This window comes from Bombus pyrosoma, linkage group LG16 (genome assembly GCF_014825855.1).
Source record: "Bombus pyrosoma isolate SC7728 linkage group LG16, ASM1482585v1, whole genome shotgun sequence".
Taxonomy (NCBI): domain Eukaryota; kingdom Metazoa; phylum Arthropoda; class Insecta; order Hymenoptera; family Apidae; genus Bombus; species Bombus pyrosoma.
The window spans coordinates 7122369-7150186 of record NC_057785.1 but is presented as its reverse complement, the minus strand read 5'-3'; the positions used below and the strand labels follow the sequence as shown (position 1 = coordinate 7150186).

The following is a 27818-nucleotide window of genomic DNA, read 5'->3' as shown; positions in this document are numbered from 1 at the left end:
TACCAAACTGTATAACGACCAGACCCTTGTATCCGTCTCCATGTACATTCTAAATTGTGAGCTAATAATACAAAATTAAAATTACGCCGAGAGAGACTTTAAGGAGTTGTTACTAATATATTAGACGATCTCTGACCTGGTTCTTTCTATTTTTACTGTTTCAGATTCGAAGATGAAGTGGCCATTAGTGCTGACTTGCTTTCTGCTGCCGCATTCGTGCATCCTTGGTGCATCGCATGCCTGTAAGTGGTTATTCTTGCTGTTTCTTATCCTGTAATCGCGGAATAAATTATATCGTCCGCAATCATCTTGTTATTCCGCGCATTGACCGTGTGACAGGCCGATGAATACCTTTCTTGCTGCCATCGGGGAATAAATTAACGTACAGCTCCTTTTTCATACTCGACTCCATTATTCTCGAAATAGACCCCCTATTTCGTCATTTAACTTACAAAATTCACAATCTATCGAACAATTTATGAAATTTTCAAAGTAGAACAATATTTCTTAAGAGACAAACAAATATTGGAAATTCTAAAAATTGTACGTCGTTTGAGGCTCCGGTCGTTGTCCTTAAAATGATAGTATAATAAATTTGAAATAATAACTTCTAGTTGAAAAAAAGAGACAAGTTTCTAATTTACAAATAATACGTCTGCTTAAAATTCACACTCCATTTATTATACACGAAACACGAAAAACAGAATATTGAACTATAGTCCCATAACGTAGAATTGCCAGGTTAGACCAATGCTCTTGTGAAACCCCCGAAAACCTTCGATTCACCGAAAAACACACTTTCTAGCGATCCATAAATCTCTCCTCTCCAGCATCCCCAAATTGGAAAAACTGTAACAAGACGATCACTCGAGGAAAGTTACTCGTTAATAAATGTTCTCGACCGCGTCACAAGTCGTCAAAGGGTTGAACCGTACGGTAAAACCGGCGCCACGATTTCCGGCCGCTATTATAGCGTCGTAAATCATCCCGTCGATCGACAGTTCGTAAAGGGGGTGCATGGAAGGGCGCAAACAGAACGCCACGCCACGCTACCCCTCAGTTTCGTGCAACGAGCCGTGAAAACGGGGCATCCAGGCCAGAAAAACAGTCGAATTGGATCCATTTTCCTCTTTCTATTAGCCTGGCCCGGCTGTGGACGGAGCGCAAAAGACCTTAATCCACCCCTTGTTGCACGGAGTCTGGCGTGAAACGTTCGCGAGAATAACACCAGGACAGGATGAGTTGCTATAGCTCGTGGAAATATAGCGTGCTGGCATGGATCATTCCTTTGGAGCTAACGCACAGCCAACTGAGGATCTTTGAGCATTCTGCATACGATGATACTTTCATATCTCATTGCATAACTCGAGGTCTGCCTCTTCTTGCCTCAGAATTTGCCTAGCGTAATATTATATAATATTTATAATAAATATTATATAATAGTATATCATATGTTTAATTATAAAATAGGACATTAGGATAATAGGATATAGGCAAGTGACAAATTATAGGCTGCCCACTTTCCGCCTGCTTTCTATTTAATTTCTAGTTTAGGATATTTAGAATGTGCATTTTTCAATTATAAAAAATTGAGGTATGAAGGTGTTCAAATTATAAGAATTTGGAATATGGAAGCTTCGTAATAGCGATCTTCGCAACGGTGTATCATGCAACCTGCTGCATTTCTATATTCGCAGCGGAAACAAGCCTCGCACTGTGTGTACGGTGCCTTAATCCTGTCCTCATGCAGGCACCACGTGTTCGGATAAATTATTATACTTCGCGTCCCTTCTGTTCTGGAGGAAATAGCAAAGCAGTAGAACATGTTGTTCTTATTGCTTTTATTCCTTGCGTAATTAATCATCGAATGGTGTGAGCCTTTAGGGCTAAATAGAGGTTAGGAAATTGGAGTTTGTTTTATCGAGGTTATGTAACTATTCTATTTTGTAAAAACAGCTAAAAATAGTTGGGAGAGATGCCGTTCGATCTGTACAAAAGTTGTTAGAGCCTATGAAATGTATATTTAAAAATGTCATAGTGTGATGGCGATTGTATTGTAAAAATAATTTGAGGAAATTCAAGGAAACAGGAGCTCGTTTATACAAATTTTAGAGATCACGAGAATACGGTATAGACCCTAGAATAGATCGGAAACGATACGAAACTAGAATACTAAAATAAATAGAAATAGCTAGAGATATTTTTAGAAACAACCGGAATAAATTGGAAGCGATATTAAAATTGGCTCTTGGTTTAAATATCGATCCTGAAATGTGCTAACGTAAAAGTAGGAAAAGTGACTTGGAAAGTTCGCAACTAAAGCACTGGAAGGAAAACTGGGTAGTGATCGGTCAATTGATCGATTGGCAGACATTAAGCAAAGGAACGTCGAATTCCTATCGTTACGTAGTATTCCAGTGCTATACGGCTAATTTGCATGTGAATGGACCGTAAAAGAACTGTCGGAGATAAGCCGGAAGCGCGTAAATATTTCCCGGCCGCTGCTAACTTCGGTAATAAACAGCTTAAAGGATCGTAATCGTATAGCAAACGAAATTGTTCTGAATGGTCGAAATGGTAATCTTCATCTGGATTACGATCTCGTTCCGGGACATTATGCACCATTAGGAATATGCTATATCTGCTGGTCGCGCGTGTAATAAATTCCTTAGCGTAGCTTATTACTATCGTTAAAAGTGGCCGATTCCAGTGCAGCAGCTAGGCAACATAGTTTCATGTGAAACTTATTTAGTTCGCTCGTAAGAGTCTGTTAGTCGCATTAAGTCTCGCTTAAGCTTCTAACAGATGGTTGGAAAGTGCCTTTTATTAAATTACACAGTCTTGGATATTTTATAAAATCATTTATGCTAAATATCAAGCATCATATTGGTTGTTATACATTTCTGATTAACCATATTTTCAACCATCTTTTCCTCTGCTTTGTGAATTCTTAAACTTTGACTTTGTATTATCCGTGTCTTAAAATTTTGAAATACTCTTCACCCCTAATGGTACCTTGTACAAATTTTCACACCCAACTGACCCTTACCTAAATTTCTATACGTAACCTACACTGTAGCGTAGCGTCTTCGTAAACTATTACGTAGCCCAGACGGTTTTCAAACTATGGATACTCGGTTTTTGACACGCCCGGAACTGAAACACGTTGACCCACTTCCCAGTCCAGTCCTCTAGCTACTTATGTACCTAATCGCCGCAATTAGCTGGCGCATACGTAACTCACCATCGGACTAACTAACCGTACACGTTTCGTTGTTCTTCTACTTACAGTGTTTGGTCCATTTATCAATTTCTATTCAAACCTGAATTTGCTAAACCTTTTTTGCATAAACGTGACAAACAGAACTGACGCGCGCGTTGATCTGTTAGCAAATAACGCAAGTATAGCTGTGAATGAACGAGACGAGAGCGAAAAAGCTGCCGATAAGAAAGTTGTCGGAACGTTGAATTTTGTTAGAAATCGAATTACAATTTCGATGGAGGCCGTGTCCATTAGAATCTTCACTTTATCACCGAAAGAATTCGTCAACTCGCGTAGCCATTCGAAAACAAAAGAAAAAAGGAAATGAGCGAGATCCGGAGGGGCGATCGATTGTTTCGCGAGGACCATTAACGAGTTTCCAGCTTCTTAGTCGACGAACGTGGCCAAAGCGGCACTTCAATCGACGTAGACGACCGGCGCCGTTAGTCTCGAAGCCGCCAATTAAGTCGAAAGGGGAAAGTCTCGTCGAGTTCTCCGATGCGGTTCCTTTGCCCTTCTAGCAACCTAGCAGAGGGTGATTGCACTTTGGCCCTGAGAACAGTGTCCGCGTGTCTGGAGACCGCGTTGTGAATTGCCAGACCGATGAACACGAAGGGATTGTCACGAAGATTTGCCTGTACGACGTTAAACGAGTCGCATACCGCCGGACAAGTGGCGAATCGAGTGTAGAAGGGTCGAGGAACATGACTTGGAACGCGTGCCAGAACGCAGGAAAAGGCTATCGATCCATCTGTCACCCTCTGCGACGAGTAATTGTTTCGAATCCAGTCTCCGTCTTCGTAAAAACGCATCTAGAGAGGAGTTTAAGGATTTAGTAAATGAAGGCTGAGAAGAAAAACGACGATCCCTAGAAATATGGATTAGAGAGCGGAACATATAGATAGATTTAAATATAAGGAATCTACATATTTTTCTGAAAAGGGACTCTTCGGGGATCTAAAATAAAAAAGATGATGAAGACAGCAGACCGTCCGAAAGTAATAAACGTCGCATAGATTCTTGAAACCATTGATCTTTGAATAAATGATGTCTAAAAGGAAGAAACAAGGAAGACAAATATGAGGAGGGCCAAGTTGAACCGAGAGGAACGGGCTAACGTTGGAAAAGAACAGGCTGCCTCGGTGTTCCAGGGAACGCTGCGATAGTTAATGATTCACTTTTTGACGTGCCACGGTATTTTCCAGCTAATTGATGACATGGAAAGACTGCCGCTTCTCGATTGAAGCGCCATCGCTTTGCAAACTCGCGGACGTCGGCTAAGTAGCTACGAACTTGTTAATGGCCGTCAGGAGAACAATGACGCTGGGACTCTGTTCCAAGTCCATTGTTGCCAGTAACTTTCAACCCCTTACATACTTTTCACGCGTCGATGACAATCACGGTCGCTTGGAGAATTTTCAACGAACGATCGCCATTGGTTAACAAAACGACGTCAAAGGAAGACACTTTAAACGCTTAACCAATTCTCCTCTTTCGTTGCACTTCGTAATACGAAGGTTAGTTTAGGCGTTCCAGTTTCTGGAAATGAGACGTGGCTGTCTGAAAATATTATCAAGTTGACTCTTTCTACTATCTGAAGCTCTTACCGTTTTCTACTTTCTCTCCTCTCTCTCTTTTTTCTTGTTCCAAGGAAGAATTTTTGTTTCTTCAACGTTTTATCAGAAAAGCTAGCCTCGCCGTGTTGGAACGCAACTTGTTGGCAATAACGTTAATTATTACGTTGTGTTGCTTAGAAATTCATCGAGAAAAGATCTGAACTCATCCTCTTGCAAATTATATCACCCTTACGAGCACACTTTGTACACAGGACTGTCGTAATAACTTTGTATTAAGAGTATCCTCCAATCATTTTTTCTCCTCACTCCTTGTATTGCCAAGCAGCGAAAAGCCCACACTTGGAAGCATCGGCGAGTACGCTAAACGTCTGAAGAAGCGATCAGACGAAGGCAAAGGCTGTTTTAATGACGACAAGCACAAACGACTTGCGAGTCGTTTATAAGGCGCGATCCAAGAAGCTCGAAGCTTCTTACATCGATCTTCCAAGTGGAACAGGCTAAAAGACGACACAGCGTAAAAAAGGTTAGCAAGTGCTGGCGTCCTGATGTCCCTGGTTATATTCAGTTCTCGTGATCAGCGATTCCCTTTGAGCCATTGAATTTGATAACTACCTTAATTGGCAGGTTCGAGCCTCGCGGAAGCCGTCTTTGTCGATTGAAGCACATCGCCTAGGCGACACTTCAGAGGATCGCCCCGAGAGTTCAGCGGATGGAAAGTAAGAAGCTCGAAACTCGTTAATGGTATGGATTCCCGTGGGACAATGATGTAAAGACCGTTGTCGACGACGTGGTTGCGCGACACGATCCTACTGGAACTGACTGTTGACCTTTTTCTCTCCTACTCTGCGGAGTTGAGCCTTCTTCGCTTTGCGAGACGCTCTGACAAATAATTCGATCGCCGCTGCAGAAGATTCCACCGCGATCGTTAGAGAAATAATTGGCGGATTTCATGGTTGTTGTATGTTAGTCTATGTTTGACTCGCTGTTAAAGGATGGCTATGGGCGAGAATGTCGAACACCGTTTTGATTTGGATAAAGGAATAGAAACGTCTCTTCGATCACTGACTTTACGGGAATTTGTTGTCTTCAGCCACTGTTTTATAATTTCTTATAAATATACGCAATCCTGAATTGCAATGATTCCACCAGAATCACTGAATGAACGTTTCAAGAAATTTATGCCTGGTGTATATTTGTGCGTATTACATTAGTTTTAGAGATGTTAGAGATTTCTCACGAAGGTATGAACATGCTCACATAATCTTCACCATTCAACCACTCCAATTCTATCGATCCCTCGATCAAATTTTCACACGCGTGCAACAGACCAAGGAATCACAAGGGAAAAACACAAGAGACCCATGGTCGGTAACGGGATCGATATACGGCATCCACGGCTGAAAGAGTCTGGCGTTGTCTCGAAAAATCAAGATGAAGCCTGCAGGCTGGCTGGCTGCATCGCGTTACAATGGAAATTCGTTAGATTTACCTCCGGTTCCCGTAATTTCCTCGCGGGGCCATACCTCGAGAGCGAGGGGCGGGGGGTCAGGGCGAGTATTTGCTTTGAAGCAATCTACACAGGGGAAAAAAGGGGGGTTGCACGCGCGCTCTCTCCCCCGATAGAAGTAAGCTTTTTCATCGGAAGAGAACTAATTTTGCGACGATGAAAATGCACGTTTACAGACCGTAGCCGGGGCCATGGAAAGGGACCAGAGAAGGAGAAAGACAGGATGAAAAGGGAAAGAGGGAGAGAGAGAGAGAGACGATGGCCCGAAGCGGAACGTTGAATTCGTTCGTACCTCGTCCCTGATTCTGGCGGTTTTGTAACTTTCCAACGAAAGTGTACATCCATGCGCGCGTATGTGTGCCCCTCCGGAATTAACGTTACACGCGGATGATCCTTGGTGCCCGACGTTTTTGGTTAATGGCTTGTGAGGCAATGATAGCGATGGGTTGCGAGATAATCGCTCTTGTAGAGAGATCTTTTTTTCAAGAGGTGTTGCATACACGACTTCCGATTTCTAGGCTTGGATACTCGTGCTTGATTCATTTTTTGATTCACTGTTTTTTTTTTTTCTTTTTTTTTTGATACATTCGTGAAATGTTTTTGGAAGCTGCCCGACCTCCGACTTTAGGCTTCGATATTTTAGTTGATTTTTTGCGTCTGAGCAGTTTGGGTTAGAGATTGCGAGTGTTCGCGTATACATATAGAATATTTTCGGAAGATATTGTAGACTCGACTTTCAATTTTTAGGCTCCTCTGTGTTTGTTGTTGTTGTCTGTCTTTTTTCTTTTTTTTATATGTCAATTTTATGATGGTTCGTTCAAGACGACCAAAGGCGACCAAATATTCTTACAGCGATGATAAACGCAACGTGCGATGGAATCGAAGTTTTCAATGAAAACATAGGCAAATTTCATTTCTTGTTTTTCTATTTACCTTTTAATGGTGTCGGCCAAATTAAGAATGTTTACTCGTGTTTTAACCTACGAGGAAGCCAGTTGGCTCACGCCACGATGGCGACTGACTTGGCACGCGGGAGAATTCAATTAGGTAATTGAAACACTATGAAGATTTAGCGACCTCCTTTCTTCCCTCTTTTACGCGATTCTCCGTTTTTGTGGACCGAGTTGTATAAATTGAGAGGAAGGCGTGACGTTGGCGGATAATGTGTTTATCTTGAGAAGCTCCAGCTCTTTGAACGCGAAAGTTTCTAAAACATAGATTGTACTATTATCTTCGTACACAGATTAAATAATTATTACCGACATTAAGACCACGGTACAAAGTATTTCTCGAATATTTCTAGAATAAAAATGTTTTATGATGATCGTTCGCAAACCAGGAAAACGCTTTTCTAACCATTTCCAAAGATAATTCACACGGATTGCCATCCTCTATCTCTGTTCAACGTCATTCGAACAGTTCTGAATGCAAACAATGTAGGGTTGCACGCACGACTAGGCCTCATCCAGCCTCGTCACCCTGTCATCCTCTCCTTTTCCCGCTCGACCGAGTGTGAAACCAAGAATCAGAGGGTGGACACGAGGAGTCGTGGTCACGATCTTCCTCTGCGTATCGTTGGCACTCAGTCTCTGCTTGCAGATCGTATAATTTTATCGAGATCGAATATAGTATGTCAGTATAACGTAATATAGTGCACTACAGATTATTAGTTAGTCCAGTATATTAGTTATTTGTTATTTATTATTATATTTATTATTATACCGATTATAGTTATAGGCTGCCATAAACTAAAGATGTACTTTAGTATAGACGACAGTATACTTTAATATTCAACAAATAGCATAAAACATTAATAAAGGTAATGGTAAAATTCACTTGAACCCTGGAATCCAGTTTTGGTTACACGAGAACACGTGTACGAGAGATAAGGTGCAGTCAGGTGAAACATCCTCGGCGCTCCCCCGTTGATAATCATCAGCCCCTTTGTAATCTCGTGTATTTTTATGATTCACGGGCTCAGGGGCACCGCGGCGGCCTGCTAATCGGATTTCTTTCGCTCGACGAGACGGGATATCTCGAAGGGAATTAAGAGAGAGCGGCCTTGCCCGTGAATGAACAGCTTCTGAAGCGATTTTCAACAGCGATCCTCGCTTGTAGTCCTTTCAGTCCAACTGCCTTGGACGAGGGTAATAATTGTCTGGTAGTATACCTTGAAATTTCGTAGACAGACATGGAATGAAAGAAGATTGGATCCTGTTTCTTTTACGGCGTATTTCATCCCTCATAAGTATCCTGACACTTTAGTGGATTTGTGGTAGCAGAGAGATAGATCTCGGTTCTAGAAACTCAGATATTTCGAAACCACATTGATACTGAAGAATATCTCTGACAAAATTAGTAAAAAAGACAGCAGATACAAGGAATGGAGGAAAAGATCAAAGTGATGACAATACTCTGATTCTTTTCAAATAACATTTCGTTATATATTTGTTAATATATATATATATATATATAGTTAATGTAATACATATATGTAGTATAGAAAAAAATATTTCGAACAAAACGCCTACAGTATCAATCTATCGATTAATCTTTTACGATAACATCAAACCCATTTCGAACATAGAACTCAATGCGAGTTTTAAAAATGAAATCTATAACATCCACCTGCCCAATTGCCAATTTTCTCTAAAAACAGACTACATACAATATTACGTCAGAGCATTTCAATTTTTCATCCACTCCAATCACACTTCTTCTAACAATACACCAAATAACCGAGGATCACCAAATTCAAAATAAACGAGGAGCCAATAAAACCAATTAAAACGCGAACAACATGGATTCTGTGAAACGCTGTCATCAGAATTGAAAACGAAGATCAGCAGTGGGGACGAAACACGAAAAAGGGAGCGCCAAGTCGAGCAGGCTTTTAATCGTCCTCGTGTCGCTCCTTTTTTGCGGCGCTAGTGTCGGAATCCACTTTAACGGACCTTACTAATTACCAGGCGAGCTGGTCGTACGCTTGTTTACCTCGACTCTGATTAACCCTGCACGTGGATCCCTCTAGAACGCCGGAGAAAGAAAGAAATATATCGTTCCCTTTTCTTTTCCTCCTTTTCGCTCTTCCCGGGTCGCGCAAAAAGATTTCTCGGACCGCTTCGAGCGGAGCGAAAACGAACGTGAGCCGATCCGATTAATTTTGCACGCCATGATCTAGCGAACGACGCGCCATCTGCGTTTACTCAGATAATTGGAAAATTTTCGATCGCATGCTAGGTTAGGTTGAAGGTCGTGTACGCGATGAGAGAGTTCCGAGTTTCCTCGAAGGAACGTTGACTCCATGGCAGCTGAGACAAATTTACAAAAAATACGTGCACGCTACTGTATTTAATATAACTGAATTGCCAATTTTTATGCAAATTCATATTTTTTTTTTTTTTTTGAATATCGTTAAAAGTAGAACCTCGGTGGATGATAATTTTACCCATCAAGTATAACAGAAGGTTACCGTACTTTGGATATTTTGTGTACCTTTTCATGTTATGTACATCCTGTGCAATTTTGCAATTTCAAATTCCCTATAAACGCATAAAAATCTGCTGTCTAATTGCGACACTTATATACAGTCTGTTTCACAAGAGCACGGTCGCGGTATCTCTATGAAAATCAATTGTTTCTGTAAAAAATTTTGTACAGATCGAAAGTACATTAACAAAAAAACTAGTACGCGCTTAATTAACAACGTGTCCAACGTCCAACATTTGCGATTATTTCCTGACAACGTGTAGGCAAACTTCCAGCCATGAGACAAGTAGAAACCACTATTTGGTTCGAACTGTGTGTGTGTGTGTGTGTGTTTGCGATTTAATAAAAGTCTAAACCTTGTAAAAAGTTCACCGATCACCGCCCACACCCTCTTTTGCGCTTCGACTCCACTCACCTGAAACACTTTCCATCCCCGTTGCTGCTTTTGCACCCTTCACGGCAAAAAGCACGGAGAAACAGAGCGCGGGGAACGAAAAACGGCAGGGATGCTAGGAAAGAGCAGAGGATGGGATTGGTGAAAAACAGAAAGGCGGAAAATACGGGCCACGTTTTTCCATGTTTCTCCCGAGCGAGGGAACGTTTGACGGAGTGCATTCTCGCTGCAAGGATATACACTAAAAACGCACATATCCGACGGTAAATCCGGCGATTTATATATAAAATATAAATCGGTAATGCCACGCTGAAAAACTCGGTCGGCGCTGAGCCTTCAACAGCAGCGGCACGGTATTTCGCTTCGTTGGACTTGCATCTTTTTTCCTCTTTTTTTTTTCACCGTCGTTTTGCTCCTTTTTATTTTACTGTTGCTATTATTATTCGTTTTCCGTGAGGACGCGTCTCTCTTCTCTAAAAGCGTGGGAAGGGTAGTTTGTAACGTGGCTGGGAAAAATTGGCCTGATTTGAAATGAGTTGGGAATATAAATGATGCATGATTGTTTTCGGTAGTGGACGAGCAACTGTATTTGTTAAATTCTATATTTCGAATTAATAAACTGGTGTTTCTATATATTTGGATAAATTTATTATTGAAACATAAGGGATCACGATTTGTTATTAGGAATGCCTAGTAACTGGACAAAGACACGATATCGTCAAGCTTGTCTGGAAATGCAAAACGGCCAATTAGATCTAAAATAAAAGAACGCTAAAAACTAGTCACATCTAAGGATGGGCAGGATGTATGTTTATATAAACTTTCTTCATTATTTCCAGGCATGGAATCAATGTTTAAAATGAGTTCCACATATCACAGGACACCCTGTATAGCCTGCAGACTTTTCTGCTTCATAAACGCACCGATATAAACTTATTGCGATCAGCAATCTGAAAGTTGTGCGACTTCGAAAGTCCCCGATGCATAAAGTTTCAATTAGAGGCAATTATCCTCAACCCAGCCTTTGAAAGCGACCGAACGCCAGCGCAAATACTCTGGAACCAATAATTCGCCGTAGAATAAACAAAAACTCAGCCGTGGATGCTCCAATTAAACGTCAAACAACCAACACTATTCCAGTAATTACATCGATTCGCGCCCCTTCCACCGAGTCACGCCCACTTCTTAATAGTTTTCCTCGTGAACGTAAGTGCACGCGGGACGAACGCATCGTGAGACGCGTGCGCGAGCGCAATTTCACGTGTAAACCGTGCTGGAACACTGTCTCTGCTGATAGGAGAGGCTGAGAGAAGGTTAGGGGAGGACAGAGAACAGCCGTCCCAGATAGTCGACGCTTTGTATTTGCCCATTAATAGTGAACTACCATCCTGGCTGGGTTGCCTAGTCGGCGCTGAGAAATTAGCGGAGGCGCTAATTGTATTACGTAACCTAGTTAGCGATGTGTGCACTTGGAAATTTGAAGCGAAGATCCTAGCCTCGCGCCCTCTCTCCGCCCTGTTGAACTTGCTTTTTCATCCTAATTAGCTGATCGTCGACGCTCAGACTCTTCTTTCTTTCAATAACATCCGTTCTACATGTTTCTTCGCTATTTTGCAAGGAAACTCGGCATATTAGCAACGTAGATGGCGCTAGTGTCTATTAAGCTTCTAAACTATATTTCCTGTCAGAGTTTTGTATTTGAAAAGAGGTTAGGTTCTTTAGGAATTCGTTTGTAAATGAAACTTGTCTACACTTTCCTTTAATGCCTGTATATATAATTATGATTAACTTAATATGTATAATATATAACTTGAATGAGTTAATCCAAAGTACCCCTAACCTAAAATTTAATGGAAACTAATAGCGTGTCCGGGTAAACTGGAAGCGTGTCTGTTTATTGAGACAGAACTTATTTTATTCTTTGTTTTGTATTGCATTTGTTGAAACTCTACAGTTAGAGTTGGAATATAGAACGGATAGCATCCATATTAATCGTTCTGAATGTTGAAAATTGTAACCTATATTTCTTTCAACGATATATGTATGTTTCCTCGATATATGTATACCGAAAATTCGAGTGGTGAAAAACTTCCGCGTTGTTTATAGGTTAGGTAATTTGCGAGGGTAATATAAAAGGAAATAGCAAATAGTCGACGGTAGTTCCCGCGTTCTTGGTTCTTTACGAATTTTTATACACTGATAAATTTCGGGTGGTTTACCAGTCGAGCAGCATTCATGAATTCTAACCTGCCGGATCGGACGAAGGAAGAAATTCCTGGAAATACCGGTTCGCTTTGAGGCGAAACAGGCGAACCATTAAAAACTCTCGAAAAACTTGAATAATTCTTCGGCCTCGAGAGAGACGAATAACCAGCAATTCGGAATTTCAACGAAAACTGAAACATTAAAAACGACCGACTCTCAAAGGCAGCGATACATTAACAATTCCTGAAGTTCCCTGGAATTTCACCGGGAAATCGATCGAGTGTCGCTAACCTGCAAAAAAGCTGAATCCAAGAGGCGATGGGAAAATGCTGCTTTTAACGAAACCAAAAATTCTACCGTGCGACTCGGTTGGACACACGTAATCGTGAATCAAAATTTCTTCAAATTTACGATGTTTCCCGTATTTTATTTCTGGAGAAATATGCTTTGGGAAGAAATAATTGAGCTTAATGTATTCTACGTTCCAAAAAGTACGCGTTCTCAAAGATTCGTTTCAATGTCTTTGAGATTGAAGGTAGTAGAGGTTTTAAAAACGCAGGTTGACTATACTGCGGTTACCATCTGCTTGCCGTAGGTTAACTTTGTGTTTATTATATGAGATTAATGGTTTCTTTTGGTCAGAGGATGATTTTAATTTATCAATTATTAGAATTAACGAAAGTATTGATTTTTTTTATGTATCTTTGCCTTTCACGAGAATTTCCATCAGTATAAATATATATTTGTGCGCTATAGTTGTTACTAATGTTTCACTTCGTCATTGTTACTACTACGGATTTTATTAATAACAGAATTATTTCGTTATATTTATGGCGCAACATTTTGTAGCGTTATTAGTATTACAAATTTACTATTATAAAATTATCACATTAAATATATTAAAATCATTTTTTTAATTCCAGAAGGAGATAAAATAAATTCTGTAAAAGAATGCTTGCATTCAAAGGGGAGATTACTCGGCATTGTACCTGATTACTCAGTATTATGATATCGCAGTGCACATTTCACAGATTAAAACTGAAATTAAGATGAGTATTATTACGTTCGTTTGAATTTTATGAGTTATTCAAGTTGAGGAGCAAATATCCATATATTTTTACACAAAATTAGCTACAAACGTGAAGAATAATTTTATTGTGTTATTGGCATGAAATCATTTGAAAATAGTAAATCTGCAAATTTGCGGCTAGAGTCGTTCAATTCAATGGGGCGAACATAGACACGCGTGCACAAGCCTGACGAATCACTGATAAATGCAGCGTAAACGCCATTCCCGGTCGCCATAATAAACTTTTCAAATATTAAAAAGCCTTTCGACGTGGCCCCCATCATCGGATTCACCGTTAAGCTGCGTAATGGCGAAAAGTATATTATGCTGGCTGAGCGTGGATAAGCCGCGTTATCAACGGCCAAAACCACCCCGTGAACCGTGAATATAAATACGCAACTGAACGAGAACATGCATCTAGCGTGCATTTTAACGAAAGAATTTTATATCCGTTGCTGGTCCTCGGCATCTTCCCGTTAAAGTGCCATTTTTATATTTTATATAACTTGAAAAAAGGTTGCAGAATAATAAAGATCATTCTGAACTAAAGCTTCTCGAAGCAGAGAAAATTCAAAAGCACAGGAAAATTTCTTAAGCGCAACGAGTTCGCCAGCGTTCCTTGTTCCAATTGGCTGTTGCGAGTCGGCTCGTTTCAGGATCACGGTACAGGTAAACTTTTGACGACAAGCTCGGTTTGTACGATGCATATTTATATATTTACGTGGCTGACGTAAAACGGGTAGGAAGGATTCGCTCCACAGTCTGGTTACACGTGCACCCTCTGTATACGATTAAAACTCCTATCTTGTGGCGTGGAATCGAAACTAGTGTTACATATATGGCGACAAATTCGAATCACTTCGAACATGAATCCAAGCTCCTCGAAAATCTCTCTGAAAGTCTCGTATTTATGATAATCCGAACTTTCCAGACTTTCTCCAATTATTTCGTGTGAATGAAATTCTGATGAAAAGTGATCGAACTGATCGAGCTTTCAAGACCTATCTATATTTCAGTCTTCCAGGTCTGTCGAGATTTTCAAGACTTCGAAGACAATCAAAATCTTCAAGAGTTTTAGGTATCGAATCGTGTTGGAATATTTTCGAATACGAAGTGTTTCGGATCCCATCAATAATTGGAAAATGCTTATGTGCGTGCGTGCGCGCAAAGAGACGCAGATCGTTTGGATATTCTCGATGTTATAAGGCCACTTATCCATGAGAATTCGTGGGTTATCTTAACGCTGGCTTCGCGGTCGTGTAATGTCACGATGTATAACGATTAGTATATCGAAACTATTACCATGGGCTGGGACGTTTTTGGAATATTACTGGAAGCTTCTAGCCACATAGTCGTTACAGCTTGTTTAGGGATAAGTATCGTTATAACAGTTTCTCTCTCTTTCTCTCTCTCTCTTATCGACATCATTCTATCGTATGATAAATCGTTCCTTTTATATTGGTTTGTGTCAGACGAAGGAAGAAACTTTTATGACATTGCTGGCCACCTATCTATTATAGATTAAGTATCTAATATCGAATATTATCCAGTAACGAATATGTAATATTCCTGAATCAGTGTGCAATGAATGGTATTCAGTATTCGATATTCAGTATCCAACATCTGGTATTCGGTGTTCAGTATTCATTTATATATCGTTTAGTATTCAGTATGTGACGTCTTAGTATCATACAGTATCACCTAACATTGTTAATATTATGTAGTTTCTAACATTGAGTACGCAATGTCCAGTATCAAAGGTCCAGTATTTAATCCAGTATCCAATATTTAATATCTAATACTTAGTGTCCATGTATGAAATGTTCATCGTGCAATATTCGGTGACCAACGAAGATTTCCAAGTACAAATGAAAATCGGGCCAGCAAGTAGGTTACTAAAGATCCTCACTAAGTGGATTAGTGTATGCTATTAGCAAAACGGATGCATCGAACTAGCAAAGCTTCTAGAAATACAAGAAATTAATTGCCAGGTGGCAGTAGGTACTTGGATTATCTTAACGCCAGTCTCGTGACCATGTAACGGTGCAACACCTAATGACTGCCGCAGCAAAATGGCCACTAGATAGCGGCGGAAATGCTTCCAAGATACCGTTACTGCTGAAAGCTGAATGGAATTCGCAAGCTGAGGTCGCACTAAAGACACTAATAGCCTTCTATTAAATTCACTAGCTTTCCTCATGAAATTACGAAGATAATACATCACCGAACTACCTGCTGGCACAATTGCTTCCAACTCTTGAAATTTTATACACAAGAAATTCTTTAATATATGCGTCCAACCAACTGGGCCCAGAGGATTTGTTTGGTGAAATAATTTCCAGACGAAATAATTTACCGATTAGTAAATTGACGCGTTACGAAGCTTTATGAGCTTTTGTTTCAAAATTCTACAATTTTACATGAAGAGAATAAAGAAATTATGCGCCTAATTCTTGCGAAATAAATCTCGTCGGAATCGATTAGTATGCTTCTATGTGGCTCATGCACATTTTCAAACAAATCAATATACTCTTTCATTTAAAGAAAAATAGATGGAGGAATTATCCGAATCCCGAGGAACATCCCTCGCTAAATTTGTTACACGCTAACTGACAGGCTCCTGGAGACCATTTAATTGAAAAAACCTCATCCTGCATTTATTACAACGATAATAATAAATAAATAATCTGCTATTTCGTTCATTCGTATCGATATGTAAATACGTTATTAATGTACACTAACGCTAACACCAGTATTAGTGAAATAAAATATAATAACATATAAAAATAAGTAATAAGTGTTATATTAGTCCAATTGTGCCCAGATGATTCAGGATAAAAATAATTATTGCCGAAAAGCCGGCCAGGAGCTTGTCTTTCTCACCACGTCCGACCCTTGGAATAATTACCACGAACCCCAACCACGCGACCGGAATCCCAAAAACCAACCGCCAAGCGTCGGAAACAAAAAGCTGTGAGGGAACCACGTTCAAGAAGGACAGAAGTCGACAGCTCCGCCTAAAATTAACACGTCCAGCCGGCGTGTAATTACCCACTCCATCGTAAGCTTTCAAGACTCACCCCTCCCCTCTTTCTACCCTCTGATGAAAGAATCAACCGGTATCAAGGGGTACTTTGATTTTATTATCGGCTGCACAACCCATGAAGCTGGCTGGATGGCTTGCCAGGATCGTAAAACAATAATGAGCAATCGCATAATAGGTCTTGGCGATCCTTTCGATTCACTGGCGCCCCCTTATTCAATGACGCCTTGATACCGGTGCCACGTCGTCGTTCCGCTTTATGGATTATCGATGACAAAACGACCCGGATTCCATTCATTCCACGGCTTTCCACTTGCCCTTGATGATTTTTCACCGAGAACCTCGTAATTATCGCTGCCTGTCGGATTCGGGAGGGTCGTTCAGGTCCGCCGTAGTTTTTAATCCTTTCATTCCAACGTGCAACGCGGAGTGTTGTCGATTGATCGGCGAGTTTAAAGGCTGTGCGGTGAAGTGCGTGCCGCTTGAACTATATTCCATCGACATCGACGTATTTGGGTTATTGTGTGTGATTTAAATTGGAGTAATATAGCGAAGTGTTTTGTATTTCTTTTGCGTAGTTTTATCAGCCTAACATCTGTTAGTAATTAATCTTGATCTGTCCATATGACAAGATTGCCAAGAGCTATAAATGACAAAATGCTGTACAAAAGTAAACCAAAAAAAGAGGCTAAATGGAAAATACAGTACCTCACGGCAAAAATGTAAAGATTGTACATCCAAACCAATAAAAATCAAGGAAAATAGCACTTTATTGAAATGCTATTGAGCTTCTATAGTTCTGATAACTTCCTAGAAATGCGAAATACATGTCCGTTTAATCCTCTTGAATATTCATAGATTACGGAATTGTATTTAAAAAAAAAAGAAGAAAAAAGAAGAGAAATAAAAACAGAATTAAGAAGAAAAAGTCGTATAAGTGAAAAATTAGCCGCGATTATGTGGAAGAAACATCGGAGGGAGTGTCTTACGCGGGTTTCTTCTTAGCGAGAAAAATTACGGGATATCCTGCGAAAGGGACGCCCCGACCAGGTTAAATACGATATTCCCTGGAATTGCTTTCACACGACCAAATTTCGTGTTTTCCCGGAGTTGAAGCTCGAAAACAACTTAAATGGGAGCTGGGTGGGCACTTTATATTCCCTCCCTTTCACTGGAGGGAACAATGTACGTTTCCTGAGAAAGATATCCGTGCCAAATTCTTAAGAAACCGGCTGCCTGAATTGTTGCCGAGAATTCAAGGCGGCGTTGCAATTAATTCGTTCAACCCTTTCAGGCCTTCAAATCGTGTTTCCTCTTGTAAAATCGATAGTTCTCAATTTCTTCTCTGTTTAGACATTTTTACGTCGTTACAGCGAAAACGAAACTTTCCAGTGCGATCCTTTAACCCGCATGAACTAAATGTAAAACAGATTAAATCAAATACCAAGTTAAATCCAACTCCGAAGAAATTAATTAAAATCTCTTTAAATGTAATTGCGCACGAAGAGTGGCAGATAAATTTTGAAAATTCGACGAATTAGAAGAAGTAGGAATGAACTGTTAATTTGCAGATATAGAAAGATGAAAAATGAATGAGAAAAGGCAGCAATGAATATGTCAGAATAAATTCCAGGAATCTATTTCTGGTAGACGGAAAAAAAAGGTAGATTTAAAGACAGATTTCCATGGACTAATAAATCCAGACAGGAGGACTTAACGGTGGTGCGTTAAAACTAAAGACAGACCAAGCTCTGGGCGAATAAATATTCGGATGGTGGCCCTTATAAACGGATAAACATCTTGATGACTCTCGTAGGCGGATGCACGAGACGACGAGGGTGCGTGGTTACATCTCGATACACAATGGGAAAACGCGGATCCTCTTTGCCCTCCTTCGATATCTTCCGATGCAGCTCGAGATCTCTCGATACCTTCTTTTGTGCTTGTTTGGCAGACCCGACGTGCGGAATGATTCGCTGCTCTCGTTGGTCTGATGAAACGTCATGATTGCTTTGCTGCGTGTTTTCCTACGGTTCGCCGTTCGCTTTTCATCCCGATATGAAGTCGTGGTCCTTTACGTGATCCTTTATTATTATGTTGGATTCTCATATGAAATTGCCAAGCAGGATTTTTATTATTGCTTTTTATTAGCCGCTCGGAGCGATAAAAAAGCCAAACGATAGATGATCTTCGTCAACTTTTATTACGCTTGGATTCTTTACGATTTTGTTTGGTATAGTTAAATACAAGGGATGGGTAGTTTATGGTCTCGGGAAACCAAAACGAAAACGTGAAAAGATGTCTTTGCGTAAGATGTGTCGTTTATGAAAAAATCGATCTCGAAATATCTCCCGCTATCTATGCATGCATATTCGCTATTCTCGCCAATATTTAGGGCTGACTGTCTCAAAAACGAGGCCATGTTGGCAAAACGTGAACTCCAATTTGTAATTTTTTCAAATTTTTAGTTGCAATAATATATCGATTTTTATTTTTCTCCGTTTCTCGGGCATTATAGCGATCTGTTTGGCTATCGCGAATGTTCAGCTATAGATGAGAGATAATTTATTATTTAAATTGAATTTAAATTTCCAGAACTATCGCGTGGATTAGGGTTAAAAAATAATCAAGCGAAATACATTTCGCAATTAAATTCGCGCCGAGAAGTTCGCCAATCTTCCAGCGGCAAGAGCGAGCTTAAGCCTCCACCTGCAACCCTTCCATTTCTTCCCCACCCCTTACAGTTCTCAAACAATCATCCCCCTCGGACATAGGCAGCCAGCGGAGAATCCGTGGCACGAGGAAGCTCGATTTGCCGCAGCTGCTTCGATGGATCGTTAAAATCGACTGTAAGCTGTAATTCGGATCGACGAGGCGCGAATTTCTGCGTTCCATAATACCATTTCCGCCTCCCTCTCTCTCTCTCTCTCTTTTTCTTTTTTTTTTATTTTGATCCCCTCCATAGATCTTCTCTCCCTCCGCCTGATTTCACGTTCGAATGTTCCCCGACGGAATTTTATTAAACTGTCCGCGATCACCGATGAAATAAAGAGCTCGAATTCGTTCAACGCGGTTATTTCGCGGTTTCACGAACACCGAGCTGCTTGGGAATTCCTCTTCCTACGATTCGCGTAATTTCATTTGATGACGGTTGTTTCATTGTTCGAAAGAAATAATAAATGCGAAGATTCAAGGTTGCACGCATCGTTATACAGAGCATCCCTACATAAGTGTAATGTTAAAATGTTTTTGTTATCGATTTAATGTTATTTTGGAACGATAGGATCACAGTTTGGACGATTTCAATGGAAAGAAAATATACATAGTGGGAAGAAAGAATTTTTAAGTGTTCCAACATAAGAACATTAAGATACTTTTATTTCTCTGAAACATTATTTACTAAATTAATACATTTACAAAATTCACCGTAGATATGCGCATTCGCGTTCTCATTTACCAAAAAATTAATTTGAAAATCAAGTTGCTATTCGATAACAACGAAAGTAAATTCGAATTCGATTTACTAAAATCATCTGCAGTGTAAATTAAAACTGGCGCGTTTTACAGTATTACGTCAGCATGAAAGCCAATCCGAACCTAACCTCAAAGAAAGATCAAGACTCGGTGGAACGGCAATAAACACGGTTCCAATTGATCGTGACAAGGAAGGATGGAATCCGGGATCGAAAGAAGCTCGTTCGGAGAAAATTCAAATGGAGAAAGACGCGGAATCCGCTCAAAACTGTCTCGCTACGAAATGGATGCAATAAAACGGCTCAAAGGGCATCGTGTGCACACGTACCCGTTTCCCGGGAATTTTCTTCCTTCGAGGACCAAAGCTAAATGAAATAATTTCTCGCAGAACGATTTGTTTGCCGGCACAATAAAACACGCGCGACCGATGAAGATAAAGGAGAAAGGTTCGATTGGCGTCGAGACGCGATTTCCATCTCTATCTCTGTCTTTCTCGCGCGTTCGCTTTTTTATTTCCTATCTTTCTCCGTCGATGAATGGGACGGCTCTAGAGAGGCGTCCATCGAAATCAGAAGACGAGTGGGTAATCCCGTGCATAGGTCCACAGAACAGAGAAGTCCTGGAGGATATCGAGAGACATCAAAGAGAATTCCACTTAGTATTGTGCATGGCCGTTTGCATTGTACATTTGTGTTCGACGAGAGCAGCCTTCAATGGCGGACGCGTCGCGTATCGATAACGAAGCGTCGATGATGCGATCGTTTCGCTTTCTTTGCGATCGGTTCAGATGCTGCTGATTTCAGATGGTTTAATAGCGTATCGTGAGAATAACAGTGTATTTGATTGTGTAGAGCAGTGATAGTCTGATCGAGACGCTGTTTGCGATCTATAGACTGTTTGGAAATAGAATATAAAACTTTAATATTGTAATTGCAGGAATTTAGCATATATGCAGTGGCTAAAAATAGTATCGCTGCACCATCTATTACAGCTTTTACGTACTAATCGATCCCTTGTCCTCGAACGATGAGTTTTATTTGCCATGATAGTACACAGGCGCTGTTAATAACATAAAACATACAACGACGAGTTGGCCTCGGTTTAATTAGACCCAAGTATATTAAATTTCGTATACAGAAACTCGATACTATGAAAATAAAACGTAGAATTGAATAAGAAGAAACGCTTCATTGGAATAGATGTTTATGTCGCAGTACTTTTTATTATCGTCGTACAAAAGGTCTGACACAATCCCAGCGCCATACAAAAACGTCTATTTAAAAGATATACGCTAAATGTGTATTTACAGTGTGCAGGCGAATTCGAGGAGATCCTGTTAGCGATCCCTGTTACAGAAGATGTAAACCAACCGGTGAAAATCCGAAATCGTGTACTAAGTATTACAGCACACGGTTCCACGGTTAAATCTCCTTCTGGACTTCGATGGCTGGGATCGTTGGAGCTTCTCGTTCAGAAGCTTTCGAATATCTGGATGGTAGCTGTGTGCGTTAACCGTGTGTTGCACAGCAACCGACTTGCCGGTTGCCTTTGTGTGGCCCTCTGTCCCCAGCTGCCGAGAGATAACATCCAATTTGTGCGCAAACCAACGGATTTCGCGTCGGCCAGATTCTCGACTTCCTCTTCTGCGGTCCATTCTCGGATTCTTTGGAACTCCTCCTTGTCTCTTCTCTCATTCCCCTTGTCTCGACCCCCGCCCCATCCTCTTTATGTTTAACTTCGTTTCCTATATTCTTTCGCTTTACTCCGGTCCCCGTCGTCTCGTTCTCCTCGGTGCTTCTGAACAGGCTGCGCGTTCCTTCCGCTCGTCCCGGTATTCCGTCATTTTCTTCTTTTTCCATTTTCCATATTTCGGTCGTTCGATCGAAACTTCTAGGTTGTTTCAACCGTTCACTGGCTTCGCAGCAGTATCGTTAGGAGTTGTATAGGTTAGGTACGACTAATATGTAGGTTATACTTGGTTCTTGTTTTAAGCCTAGTTGTACGTTTGCTTCGCATTGTAATACTATTATTATAGAGGTGAAGCTATAATGTAGCTACTAGTGGCGCGAAATGTAACGAAATATGCTGTTTGCTCGTAGAACTCCCATGGCAAGTTAGATTGATTTTCTAGTATGCAAATATTACGCCAACTTTCTACGCAACGCAATTAACGACGGATCAAGCTCTTAAATTCATACTGCCACAAACATTTTTCAGTTCCTGTAGTTTTTAATTATACATTCCTCATATTGTTCAATCACAATCCTGTACATACATTCGGTATAGTAAATCAGTTTTATTTAACAATCAATCACAATGTCAGCTTCTTCTATTGCAATAAGCATCACACCAGTGTCTTATACTCTGCAGCCGATGAAACAATACGTCGATCTCTCGAGTTCGTATTATCTTCTTGTACTCTTTGACCGCGCGTTCATCGTATTATATCGTTATAATTCTACGGACTACACGCTCGGTACTAACACAATTCTTAAAGCTACCTATCAACACCATATCAGTCCCTTCCATTACAATAAATACTACAGCAGTTTCTTGCGCTACAGTAACAATGCATCAGTCCCTTAAGCTCGTATCGCGTCAAACACCAAAACACCTCTTCTTCCTCTCGCTTCTTCCAACCTACTGCAGTGCCTCTAACGTGTCCAGGCGCATTATCAGCTTCTCCGAAAGGGATAATTAGATTTTCCGTGGACGAAGGTGTCTACTCCACGTGTCTACTTTGCTCTTGCGAGTGTATCACGTGACGTGACTCGGTACCTGCGTGTGTGCGCGTGTGTGTGTTCCGCGTTTTTTGCAAGTCAAAACCGCGTCTAATTATTCAACGCTGAGGAGCCCGACGGAATCTCCGCCGCTCCGCTATTTTGCATCGCGTCGTTTGATGTGAAATAATACGCGCGCGGTAATGGAACCGAGACGGGGTTCAGCCGGAAATCGTGCGTTGTTGTTCACCCTGCAGCTTTGAAGGGACGAGGTTGGACCTATCAGGAGTTGGGAACAACGTAGATGCAACTGCGGAGTAGGAAAGTGAGGAAAGAAGGGAAGAAAGGGAGGGGTGGGACGACGACCAGGTCGGTGAAAGGGCGAAAATGAAGACAAAGGAAGAGAATGGGGCTCTAGAAAGAGAAATTAAGATTTCTAGAGGGTGGTATGATAGAGGAATGAAAGAAAGCTATCTCTTTGTAAAAACAGAGATAAAAAATTAATGAAAATTCCAGGGCAAATTTCGAAACTTCTATGACGTGTCAGAAAATTCGAGGCGGAGGAAGAATAAGAAAAATGGAAGGAAATCATTAGTTTGTAGAAGAAATAGAACGGTAGAAACTGTGGGGAATAGTAAGATCAAAAATATTGATAAGAAATTCGAGATAAATTCCGAATGTTTTACGAAAGATGGGCGAATTAAGAGAAACCTCGTGGTTCGTAGAGACGAGAAGATGAAGAACCTGTAAATAATACGAAATAAATTCTTACGCGTAATGCAAAGTGTCAAAGAATTTGAAGAGAGAAGAAGCGACAGAAAAAAGAAGCATTTTCAGTTTCAGAAACCCTGACAAATGCAGGGAACAATGAAAATAGGATTTGAAATATCGATAAAAAATTCACGGCAAATTTAGAAATCCAACGAGACGTTGAAACGATCAAATGGGCGATGATAAGTGAAAATTGGAATTCTTTGAAACATAAAACGCATCCTAATTTCGTAAATTACGTAAATGTAGATTACAGCCGAGCTTGTCCATCAAGCGTACAGAGACGGAATATGGGAAAAAATATTACGTTGAACACGTGCTTATTTATTTATTGTTAACAGCTGGAAGCCTTCTGCTTTATGGAAGAATGAAGAATGAGGTTACTTGAATATTTATAGGGTGCTGTCGGTTCATTCATTTTTTCAGAAAGCAGTCATAAATTAATATTCAAATTTATACCGAAAGCGCTGACGAGGAAAGCCCTGCTCGTCGATCACGAGGCATTACTTTATTTATAAATCTACCAAATTAACATAAAGTTCGTTCTTTCCTTTTCTCTCTCGCCCCTTGGGTTAAGAAAAACCTATCAAACTCAAATTTTCATTAATAATCCAGGCCCTTATTTATCAAAGGAATTACTTTTGCAGAATAATATTACCGTAACACAAAAGATAATATGATTTTATTTCAGTAAAATATCGGGCATCAGATTTTTCCATAAAATCTTTTAAAAATGATATAAAATAATTCTGTCTCTTTTGTTATAATCACATCAAAGACTATAATTATATTATTATAAAATTACATACTATTTTTATGTTACTTATTGGATAGACGTGTAATATTTCGCTGAAAAAATCTCATTTGACTTTGAGCGTAATTAACGCAACGTTAAAATTTACTAAAAGAAGAAAAAGATTTGACTAAATCTGATGTAAAATTTTCGCAAAGAATTCGACTCGTTTCCGGAATGAAATATCTCGAGACAAATGGCGCCTTTGTGCCGCGTTGAAGGATCGATTAACGTCTACGTCTTTCTGGAAATTCCGCGAATTTTCCAAAGCGGGTCTGTAATCTGGAATTAAGATCGTTTTAAAGTGGACTTAATGAAATTACGAGGCGCGCTACCTCCGTTGATGGCGGCACGATCGCCTCTTTCCCCTCATTCCTGATTGAGAAAAATGGCTTCGCATTGAGTTCGATTGTTTCGCGATTTTAATTAGCGTTCCCTCGAGTGTCTACCATTTTCTTCCTTCCTTTCTTTCCTGCGCAAGAAATTTGTTCCTGAGAGAGAGTTATATTAATCGTGAGCATAGACGATCCTAGAATGAAAAATGACTTTTCCATTCATCTGGCTCTAAGTAATTTCATTTTCTCTTTTATATCGTAGAAGTGGTCTTGTATCTTGCTTCTTCTTTTCTACATTATAGGAATAATCTTCCTAAAAAGGATTTTAGTGGATCCGTAGAATCGTTGGAGAAATATTTGTTCGATTGTTAATGTTTGTTTGACGAAGGTATTGCTCTTTTCGAAGTTTATAGCGGAGGAATTTTAATGCCGAAGACGAAAGCTGGCTAACTGTATTCTGAAGATTGAAATTCTTTGAAGCGCCGTCAAGAAATTGGAATGTTATATTTAATTACGTTTGAGAAGTGGAATATAGCTTTTAATTATATTGAAGCAACTTCTTTGTTTATTCGCTGGTCGACGGTGGTTGCTACTTTACGAAGAAATCACAGAGTATCTGTAATAATTTTAATTCATCTTCGTTAAAAAATTAACGGATGGAAGTACAGTCTGGGCAATCGATCTTTTATAAATATTACGACCTGTGAACATACGGATATTTTTGCTGAAATTTATCGCAGAAATAGCAAACTCAATTAATACTGAAATTAATGATAGTCGAGGTTCAGACGTCAGGTATAAAAGATATCCATCTTTCGAGATATATCACACCTATCCGGAATTCAAAATTAATCATATTTCAAAAATTACTCTTCACAAATTATTCTAACCTACAATCTAAGCTCAGTTTGCTATGTATCATAACCTAACCTTGCTTACACGGCCTTTCTTCGACGTCTGTTAAAAATTCTCGTAGGAGCTTCATTTGCCGCTCGACGAATGCAATTTTCCGGGCGAATCCACGAAAGATCATGCGAGAGTGGAAGAGAGAGAAAAAAAAAATGTCAGAGTTCGGCGAAAGCGGGTTCGTTCTTCCGTAGGCAAATATTATGCGAGTGCGTCGTAACCTGCAACACGGTCGCATCGTCGTTAGACCCTGGTTTGACCTCCATTAATAACGAACAGTTTATTCGCCGTAGATTGTAAACATAATTAAGGGTCTCGTTAACATGAGCAAACGATAGCAGGGACCCTTGCTTCCTGTTTCAGCCGGAGACGCGCAGCCTGACATGGAAAACAGAGAAAGAAGCTGACTTTTTGATCAAATGCCCGTCCCTTGCTTGTTTGTTCGCCCGCCCTATACGCTCTCGTACTCGCGGATGTTAATTATGAATATTTAATTTCGAGTTACTGCGAGTTCGTGGGGGAACAAAATGGAAAATTCTCATCCAACCTTCGTGAAATGGTACTTTGCCGAAGAAACGTTTCGAATTGGCGTTTAATAATTCATCTTGTCGATTCGCAGTCCCTGATATCGAATTAAGGCCACTCAGGATTTTCGACATTTTTCAATCTTTTCTTCGTGCAATATAATTTTATTTAAAAGATAAAAGCACAGGGAATTTCGAATATTTCAATGTATTTTGACAAATAAAAAGGGCCCAAGTTAGACACTTTATCGTTAGATGCTAAACTTTAGTTAGTTTATGGTTAATGTTATTCGTAAAATTGGTCGCTTGATGCGTAAAGGAGTTAGATGATGATTAGGAGAAGCGGTCGAGGTTAGAGTGAATGGGAGACGAGATGATTCATTTAGATGGAACAATTAACTAACTAACATCTGGATGGAATAATTAGACAAATTTCGTATGTCAAGTCAGATAAACGAGGCATTGTACACAACGAAATAAGAATTTATAACGTAACAAACTTCGTTTTGGACCGAAGCAAACGAATGTTGTAATGGACGAAATAGAAATGTATAACCTTGGAAAAAGCAAACTAATATAACGAGCAACAGGGATAGCAAGAATTTATATCGCTACCAATTTTTATCGTCGTTGAACTTTAATAAACGGACGTTGATAACCGATATACGCTCCTTGGAAATCCCGTGCTTTATATTAATGAAAATGCGTGTCCATGAAATTTCATTTGCAAAAATAAAAGAGTGAATAAAAATGAAAATATTCGATGGCGAAATTCGAATGACTTCTTCTCCACATTCGTTTTCTACTTTTTTCATTAAATCTAGACTTTTGGCCATTTCCAACGTGAATAAACGTCCTATACATTTGCCAAAATTAAAAACATCACTCGCGAGGAATTTAAAATTGTTCTTTTACAAACGTTTATTTTATTAAAGTTACGTATTTCCCATACACAACTTTGTGCATTTAATAATAGTCATTTATTATAATTTATTACCTTCCATTTATTATTCCACAGAACAGTTTACTGTAAATAACGGAGGTCTTAAGACCGTAAATAAAAAAAGTTAAAAATATAAAATTTCATTAAAAGGAAAGATAAATCGGAAGTAAAAGTAAAAAGCATAGAATATACTTCTTAATGCATTTTTAGGTCCTCAACGTCGCAAATATCAAAACTTGTCCTTTTCCAAGCGTTTAACTACTCGTACACCGACATTTCATCACTTTTAACGACTTGATGTCTCGTCGAAGTCGGCGAATAGGTGAAAATTTATATTCGCGGCGGTTTTGAGGCTCGATGAAAATAGGAGACGACTGCAAGAATATCCAGCCCCTGAATTATGAGGTGAATCCGGCGGAACTTCTCGAGAAGTTTCCAACGAGTGCAGGCCACACTTTCCTGCTGTTTTCAAATTGGCCGTGCCACTTCCGTCTTATAAATAGCCCGCTTCCTTCGCCAACTTTTCTGCCTCGCCGTGGATCGCATTCGACGCTATTTTCGCAATGTCGTTCTTATCCCTTCGTTTATTTCCACGATTCCCATTTTCCAGAGACGTGAATTTTTAACGAAATTAGTTTCTTCGATGAAATCGTTCGGCAATGTCTTTCCATTCTTTCTGATGGAAATGAGATATAAGTTCAAGGAAGGCACCGAAACCAGCGCCCTCTCTTGTGACAAACTTAATCTAAACATAAGTTATCGAGTAACTTTTCAATTTTCTCAGAAAAAGGGAATGATCTACTTGT

The 27818-nt window shown here is 39.9% G+C and overlaps 1 protein-coding gene across 5 annotated transcripts in view; it reads left to right on the top strand.

The window, feature by feature from the left end:
- The window catches only part of LOC122576788, a 314658-nt gene that overhangs the window by 160715 nt on the left and 126125 nt on the right, over positions 1-27818 (top strand). For all 5 annotated transcript variants that reach the window (XM_043747566.1, XM_043747562.1, XM_043747563.1 and 2 more), the window contains one exon: positions 165-242. In XM_043747566.1, coding sequence (XP_043603501.1) covers positions 173-242 — 70 coding nt within the window. In that variant the 5' untranslated portion in view covers positions 165-172. The remainder of the gene's footprint in view (positions 1-164; positions 243-27818) is intronic.